Below are 9,154 nucleotides of genomic sequence, written 5' to 3' on the forward strand. Positions count from 1 at the left end.
CGGGGCGGGGAGGGCGCCCGGCGGATCAAGATGGCAATGTCTCTCGTCCAGGCGTGCCGCAGCCTGGCGCTCTCAACATGGCTGCTTTCCTTTTGTTTCGTGCATCTGCTCTGCTTGGACTTCACCGTGGCCGAGAAGGAGGAATGGTACACCGCCTTCGTGAACATCACCTACGCCGAGCCCGCGCCCGAGCCCGGGGCCGGCGGCGCGGAGCTGCGCACCGAGAAGTCCGAGTGCGGGCGCTACGGGGAGCACTCGCCCAAGCAGGACGCCCGCGGGGAGGTGGTCATGGCCAGCTCGGCGCACGACCGCCTGGCCTGCGACCCCAGCACCAAGTTCGCCGCGCCGACCCAGGGCAGGAACTGGATAGCCCTCATCCCCAAAGGCAACTGCACGTACAGGGATAAAATCCGGAACGCGTTCCTGCAGAACGCCTCGGCCGTGGTCATCTTCAACGTGGGCTCCAACACCAACGAGACCATCACCATGCCCCACGCAGGTGAGCGGCCCGGGCGGGTGCGGGGCGGCGCGGGGGAGGGGAGCCGCGACGACGGAGGCGCCGGGAAGGACGCGGCAGCGCCCGGCTCCCAGCTCCTCTCCGCAAAGTCCGTGCTGCGCGCAGGACGCGCCTCGGCTCCCTGGACCTGCTAAGTTTTGCTCTGCGTTACTTGGGGTGAGGGTGGGGAGGACGGGGTTACACAGAGGAGTGGGTTCACTGCGTGGCGGGGAATGCAGGAGAGCTGGGCATCACGCCGCTCGGGGACGAGGATTCGCTGGGGCGGGCTGACTTTTCCGGGGAGAACTTGGGGTTTGGAGGGCAGGGCCCGGGTATGGTTCTGGTTAGCGACCGGCCCGCACCTGTTTGGAACCGGTGGCTCTGATAACTGAGCTCTGCGCCGGGGTGTGTGCATCAGGTGGAGCCCTGCCTGTGCTTTTTTCTATCAAGAGGTGGGTAGGGTTACGTGCTAGCAGCTCACCGCCGCGAGCTGTCCTCTCCAAGTTAGGTTTCAGCTCTTAGGGAGATTAGTAAATCCCCCACCCCCTTGCCGGGTTTATGCACGTCATAAATAATAGTAAAAGTGCTGTTGTTCTGCCAGACTGTCGTCCAGAGGAGCTGACGAGCGAGCACAGTGGATAAATAGTAACAATCCTCAATAAACCGAGAACGAGGTGGACATAAACTTGTAACTACTGTACTTTTCCGGTGTTGCATTCTGTCCTTTGCATGGTTGGGATTTCATGCTGAAAGTTTCATTTCTGCAGAGAATGAACGGCTTCAACACAGAAGGAATAAGCTTTTGTTAATGGACACAGTGCCAGGATTAGAAGTACATTACTTCCCCAGAATTCAGCTCAGTAACACTTTGTGCCTGACATATGCGATGTTTTTGTAGTCAGGTTTGCTAGCCTAAGTCAGTAGTTCTAGCCGACCAGTCTTGTTGAATCTAGGGTTACTGCTGTGTACAGGTGCGTGAAAAAGGAGCCCTTCTTCCTCCCGGAGGCTCCTGTGGGGTAGAAGAGGAGATAGAAATGACAGATGCATTTTCTGGCTGGTGTGGCCTAATCAAAAGTACTGTTTTCTTTAAAAGCCAGCTTTTCATAATCAGGCTCCTGAAACGGAACTCCAAGCGCTGGCTCATTTGCGCAGGTGTCCTCTTTAGAACAAGTTTCCAACGAGCTCCTGTCACCTATTAGTGAAATAGGGATGCACTTGGCTTGCCTCCGTAATCAACGCCAGCTGTTTCAGGCAAGGAACTTTGTCAGCCTTCACACAAACAGGTGGGAAAGGGAACTGTTAGACTTAACAACCCACAGGCCAGAAAAAAAATGCAGAAAAGGAGAGGTAGTTTTTACTTTTTTGGAAAAGTTACCATGCACCGCTTTAAAAACATTGGATGTATTTTTTTGAGCGCAACACCTTTCTAGGGGACAAGATGGTCTGACTTTGAATCAGAAGAGCAGTACTTAAAACTTGCTGCCCAAGCATGGTAGAGCTGTGGAGGACCACTTTAAATCGTGTAAAGTATCTTTAAATAAGTGCAGTAATGTATGAAATCTGCATTCAGGAAGTGGGAAGGAGTATGATGGAGTTTTGCTAGTTCTTAAACCTTAACAACTGAAGGTTGTTAGCTGGCATTAGAGGATTCTTTAAATGTTTCTGTGTGCATAAACATGAAACCTTAAATTAGGTTTCTTTGTGCACAAAGTAAGGGCATCGTTTGTTCCCGTCTAAAAAGGTTTTCCAGAACTGCCGGCACGTTGGATCAATTAATGGCTTGCCTGTTCTTAATGAAAGCAGTAACATGATTTTCCACACAAATCATTCTTAACACATAATGGGAGCAAAAGGTTTGAAAGTTAAAGGCTAGAAGAATGCAAAGGAAATTCTAGCTCTGTTTCCAAAGATGTGTTACTCTTATAGCTACAAACCTCCACATTACCTTTTGACATTTAGCCACATTAGTGAGAGGTTGCACTGATTTCTGCTAGAATCTCATTATAAGGAAGTTATGTGAACCCTTCACTTGACTCTGAAATTCTGACTGAATCTCAGACAGGGCAAGCACTGGTCTAGCGGTCAGTGTCTTCCTTTTGGTTCCAAACTTTGAAAGCTTTACTTCTTTATAACTATATGCAGGTCAGATTTCTAAATTCACTTTAGGAAATGCACTTTAGATATTAATCAGATATTCTTATTATGTAAGCTTGAGGTGCAGTATGCCATAGGATCTTTATAGTTGGGCTCTTTTAAATTCAGTCTCCCAAAAGTTTAAAAAAAAAAACAAAAGGCTGATGTTAAATCACTTCTGTAGGTCTTTTATTTTTGGAGCTGATAACTTGATAACTTTGAGATGAGGTCTGGATTTAGGGTTATGCAGACTATCATGTGCTCTTATGCATTTCCTGTGACGTGACCCTAACACACCCAATATCTCAAAATGCAATAAAATAAAAATTGTGTTCTTTTCTCTATAAACCCTTTCTTTCACTTGTTTCCTTTTCTGTGTAATTTGAGTTCTTGCCATTTCTGCAGTTATGATTTCTCATTCACAAAGACAGAGTCCCCTAGTTGCTTTACTTTAAAGCAAGTTACATTGTTTCCCTCAGCATAGCAGCTTCTTTGAGATCTAATTTACATGCTCTACAATTTGGTCATTTAAGAATAAAACTCAGTCCTTCTAGTGTATTGTCTGAGTTTTGCAGCTGTCACCACTAATTCAAGAATACAAGAACAAAACTCTTGTAACTTGCTAGCAGTTATTCGCCCAACCTCTAGTTCTAGTCAAACACTAAGCTACTTTGCATCTCTCTATATTTGTCACTTCTGTTCATTTCCTATGAATAGACTCACATACTAGATAGACTTTTGTGACTGGCTTCTTTGTTTCCAAGGTCCCTTAAGATTGTGAGTATCCCATTCCTACTTTTTACTGCCTGATACTCCACTGCATGGATACCCCACATTTTATTTTCTGTTCATCAGTTGAGAGTTGCGGGGAGTAGCTCAGTGGCGGAGCATTTGCCTAGTGTGCGGGTCACACTGGAATCAATCCCCAACACTGCAAAAACAAAATAAAACCTATTCATCAACTGATGGGCGCTTAGGCTGCTTCCACTTTTGAGGGATTGTCAGAGTTTTTCTAGAAGCAGCTAAGCCACTTCACATCTCCAGCATCAGTGCATGAAGATTCTGGTTTCTGCACGTCCTCACCAGTGCTTGTTACTATTTGTCTTTTTTATTTTGCCATCCAAGTGGCTGTGAGGTATTGTCTTCATTGTGGTTTTCATTGGTGTTTCCCTGAAGGGTGATAGTCACTTGCTAACATACTCGCTATCCACTTTCTACTTTTCCTTTGACTCTCTTTACCCCTTATGCTAATATCACATCAGCCAATGACTTTCAACTCATACATGTTTTGTCCTAGGGAATAGAGAGGGGGATGATTCACGAGGAATATCTGCCTCTCCGTGAGGTGGGAAGACTGGGCCAGAAGTTTCTAGGTCCTCTAGAAAGCGGTGTGCATCTTCAATGCAAGGGAAATCAGAGCGTGTGAGCACAAAGCTACCCAGGAGTGCAGCCTCCCCCTGATGGGAGCCCCAGAAGTGAATATTTGGGTACAGGGAGAGGTAGTGAGGCCCCAGTTATCTCCTGGGAGCTGTCTCTTGATGCCTACCTGACAACCACCTTTCAGTGTACTCAAAGTGATGATATCAGGAATTTCTGGAGGCACTTGAGGGGGAGTGGCTGACTGGGAACACAGCTTCAAGAACCAGCCCCTTGGCTTTGCGTCCTGGTTCTGCTACTTTCTCACTGTGTATCTTTGAGCAGGTTATTCCACCTCTCAGGGCTTGGGTTTCTTCATTTGTGATGAGGGAATAGCAGTATCCAGCGCTGCTCTTGCTATGTGAATCAAATGGGTTAATACCTAGACAGCACCCACATCTGTAGCAGGTACATGGTAGTCAATAAAGCTCACAAGCAGTGAACTCGGTGACACACAGTGGCATAGAGGAGCCATGGACTGGCCCATCATCACCCAGAGGCTTAGTGAGGCCCTGGCAGCCTTCGGGATGATTCTTTATTTACCCTTTCATGTTTTAAAGACCTGAGCAGCTATGCCTGTTTCTGTTGCAGCGTCAGTGACTTGAAACAGGGTGTTTTAGTTCCCTCTGCTGATTGGTGAGCATCTTAGGATTCTCCTGTTGCATTTGTGCTTTCTCGCAGCTGAAATGCAAATGCAGTATGATCTGCTGGTAAATTGGTGTGTGCTGGCTGTCCATGCCTGAGTTTCCATGTGGAGGAAGCGATAACATTTTCTTTCTTCCTTTTTGAAAGAATGTGTGTGCTAGCTTTTTGTCCATTACCAGCGGGTAGTTAAGAGGAGATTAAACCTCTAGTTGTCTAAGAAAAACTTTTGAGACTCTGGATTCCTAATAGCGGCTTGGGATGGGGGAGGGGGAGAGAGATGGTCTGGCTGAAGAAGCTATTGTGAGAACAGGCGCAGCCCAAATTCTCCGCTTCTCCAAGGTTGGAGATCAAATGTGATCAAATGGGATCAAATCTTTGTGTCTCTGTGCAGGGGGTGCTTACCATTTCATTCACGGGTTCTTGCTGCCTTTGTGGCCATTTCTTTAGCTCCTAAAATGTGCCTTTGCCTTCACCTCTGTAGTGGCATTGGCTGCTTTAAATTTTTTCAGAGCTTATATGTTTTTAAAATATCTGTGTACACTTTTGTTTTCCATTTTCCAATAAATTTTATTCTCTTTTTCAGCACACTGTAGCACTGTCTTGGGGAGTAGTATTGACCCACAAGTACTTGCTCTCTGCCAGGCATGTCCTAAGTACTTCGTGTACACATTGAGATAGGTACCCTTGTTATCCCCATTCCCTAGATGAAGAAACCAAGGCAAGCGGAGGTGATTTGGAGGTGCTAAGTGGTAGTGCAGGACTTGCAGACCCAGGCAATCTGTCTGCTGTATCTAATGCCCTGGCTCCCGCCCTGTCTACCCTCTCAGCCTGAAAGGCCGCTCTGCAGACTAGGTGTGGACAGTGATTACTTGATAATGGGTACAAGGGTCTGGTGCTGATTCCTGTGTGAGGTCTGTAGGCACACGCACTCCTGGCTTGAGGTCAGCGACTGCAGTGGAGAAGCTGACTTTATGTTTGGTCTTTCCTCCCCCATACCTATGTTTTCTTTACCATTCAGCTTTGGATCAGTTACTTTTTTTGTTTTCTTGACCTCTATTTTCTCCTTTATAAAATGTGAAATTCGGACAAAATGATCTTTAAGAACTGTTTGAACTCTCAACATGTATTCCTTATGTAGTTAAAAAAAAAAAAAAAAAAACCCAGGATATATCTAAAAAGATTCAAAATTCCAGCTTCTGTTGATCAGAAAATCCTGCAACAGGAGTCCATGTTCCTGCCTGGCAAGAGGGAGCTGTCTGTTGGCGTGAGCGTGTTGTCTCTAGTTGGCCCGGGTCCCCGGCACTTGTGATGGCTCTTGGCCTGTTCTGTTTATTTATGTTCCCTGCCTCAGGCCCAGGGTCTGTGGGGTGGGGGTGGGGGGGATCCCAGCTGTAAAGGCTCAAACAAGGGTCAGTGAGAAGTTCCAGAGAATAGACACCTTTTTGGTCAGCAAAGGAAAACCATTTATAAAGGTAAAAATGTTTAGAAATGGAAGGGATTGGTGTGGAAGGTTAGGCTCTCTCTGGGCTTCAGATTGAAACTGACTGGGAACATTGTAGATTGGGTGATCGCAGGATTCATACGCAGGGCTCCAGTGGGTGACATCTTAAAGGCTTCCCAAGCCTGAAAGTATGGCTACATGCTTCTCTATCATTTAAATATTTAAGAAACTTATTTGTAGCAGCCTCAGTCCCCATTTTATTTTTCTCCTGAGATCCATATAGCAACTGTGTCATTTATGTGTGGTCTTAATTTCCCACACTCTGACCTTTCCCACTCTGTTTGTATGTGTGTATTTATTATTTATTTTGCTCTAAACTATAACTCTTCACATGTCTCTGGACTGGCAGATGGCTATCTAAGAGCCAGGAATTCCTGCCTCTGTTATTAAAAGCCATAATTCATTCTAAGTGTTAAATAACATTCTTGGCCATGTAACTTAATAAGGCCTGGTCATTTCAAGACACTGAGTGACTTGTTTACACATTTTTTGGTCACAGAATTACATATCTGGTGGATTTGGAAGGAATTCTACCTTATTCATAATCTTTAGTATGAATTTGATCTTTATCTCTCCTGGCGCTTTTCTTCTTAAAACTCTCTTGAATTTTTAAGGAAGGAAGTAATTTTATGGCCGTGGAATCTGGCAAACTTTCTGGAACCTGGAGCTTTTTATTTTTTGCTCATTCTTACTGTTTTCAGAAAGCAGGGACTATGCCTCTGATACAAAGTTAATTTGTTTGGAAATCTCTCCCCTTTTGGAAAGAGGGTGCTTGATCATTATTGTTGCATTTCTGGCCAGGAAACTTGATATTTTTAAAGAGTTTAGCATTTTGACAGCTTTCAGAAGTCTTTGGCTTATTCCTGGAAGAGATACTTCATCCTGTGCATACTCTAAAGAGAATCTTACTTCTCTTCAGTAAGTGACTGAAGTGACTTTGGTGCTGTGTGTATTTGATACTGTAAAGTAAGAGATACTGAATTTGAATGAAGATGAAATTCACATCCTATTCAGATTGTATCAGATCCTGAGAGGTTTGTTGGTATGCAATATAAAATCCAGTGAAACAAGGCAATGTTGTATTTTACGATTATTCTAAGTCGTGATTGTAAGTGGAAACTTTTTTATAGGTATAATATAACCTTTAATATCATTTTAAACTTTGAGGGATTAATCACTTGGCAGTTTTATTTATATAGGATAAAGTTTTATTTATATAGGATATATTTAAGCCAAACTATTAATGATTATGGTTAGATCTAGCTCTTGCTTTTTCTGTAATAAAACAGGAACATTGAGTAATTTACTCCTTCAATGTTGTGGCTATCAATCAATCTCTCTATAAGTAGCCTTTATTTTTGATTCCATGATACATATGGATATTTAGGAAAACTTTTTCACTAGAAGTATTACCTGTCCAAAAAAAAAAAAAAATTAAAGCATACCCATTGGGTTGTTGGGTATTTTCATGTTCAGTGCATAAGCATATTCCACAGTTGAAGTAAATCAGACACATACAAGATTAAATATCACATGGTTCCTCTTCTATGAGAAACCCAAAATGTAAATAAAGAGCAAAATAAAAGATAACAGGAAACAGAGAGATCTTTTGCAAACAGAAAGAGGACCAAGAGATGGAGCGGAGGGAACATAAGAGAATTAAGATATATTGACAAGAATTAAGAATGTGTATGTGTACCAACTCCTCGTGAGGAATGTAATCATTATGAACTGCAAATGTGTACTAATAAAAGTAAAAATTAAAAATAGAGATTTCAGAAAAAAAATTTTTGAAATTTTGTTTTAAATGGCTCATTCATATCCTTTCTAGGAAGGAATATGTAATCAGTACCCATATTAGATTAAGTTTTCAAGAAATATTTTGTTTCTTAACCAAGTGAGCCTGGTATTTCTCCATCGTAAATGACTTCTATTACTCCAGACCTTCACACTGAGCTACACACCATCCATCCGTCCGTCCATCCATCCATCCATCCATCCATCTATCCTCTTTTTATAGAAGCCATTCGTGTGGCTATTCTGTAGCTGTGAATTGACTAAACCTTTATTACAAATGTAATGGCCAATGGCCCAAAGAATGGCAGAAGAGAAAAAATGTTTGCCCTTTCTTGTGTGAGGAAGGCACCTGCAGTGTCCCCCCCAGGTACCCACAGAGGGCTGCTTCTTCGGCTTCCTTCCTCACAAGTCCTCATCATGAAGCCGCTCCTTAGCCGCTCTACTGAAAAGAGCAGTGTCACCTCCTCACCCAGACACACTCGTCAGATCTCTGCTCCATTTTACTTACCATTCACGTGTTTTGTTCACAGTTAAGTTCCCCAAGTCTAAAAAGGTCCTTGCCACATGAAAAGTGCTGGGTAAATACTGTTAAATAACCCAGAGACACAGCAAGATGGACTGTGCCAATATGTCACTCTCTAATTTCATGACAAAGTACAATTCCGTGACATTGTACATTTTTTGCTTAGTTTTTGGCTTATATAAAGAAAGTCAGTGTAATGTGAGTCTCTTCTTACAAATATGTGTGCATTCCATAGAATGTGGCGGAAAGCTGGCCTCCGGTTCGCATCCTTGATCTAAGGGGAAAAAAACCTAGTGGAAACTAGTTGAAGGACAGACTTTCAAAAAAAATTGTAATCATGTACAGTTCTGTGCATATATTTATTGTCCTGCAGCTTTAAAGATAAATACATATATCATATGACTTTTATTTTCTTGCTTTAAATGAGATACATATGCCACATAGAAAAAATTGGAAAATGTAGAACATTTTAAAAAGAGTGTGGAGGACAATAAAAATTATTTGCATCTGGAGGCTGGGGATAGCTTAGTGATAGAACAAGGGCCTAGCATAGGCAAGGCTGTAGGTTCTATTCTTGGTTCCAGAAAAAAAAATTAATAGGGGCTGGGGATTTAGCTCAGCGGCACAGCACCTGCCTGGCAAG

At 43.4% G+C, this 9,154-nt stretch overlaps 1 protein-coding gene across 1 annotated transcript in view; it reads left to right on the forward strand.

Moving 5' to 3' along the window:
* Rnf150 (ring finger protein 150) overlaps window positions 1–9,154 on the forward strand; it is a gene marked incomplete in the record, with an annotated part of 229,038 nt that overhangs the window by 243 nt on the left and 219,641 nt on the right. Inside the window, 1 exon segment of the mRNA XM_005400865.2 lies at window positions 1–499. Within this exon segment, the coding sequence (XP_005400922.1) occupies window positions 31–499 (469 nt within the window).

Source organism: Chinchilla lanigera, unplaced genomic scaffold (genome assembly GCF_000276665.1).
Source record: "Chinchilla lanigera isolate Chin_1 unplaced genomic scaffold, ChiLan1.0 scaffold00070, whole genome shotgun sequence".
Lineage (NCBI taxonomy): Eukaryota > Metazoa > Chordata > Mammalia > Rodentia > Chinchillidae > Chinchilla > Chinchilla lanigera.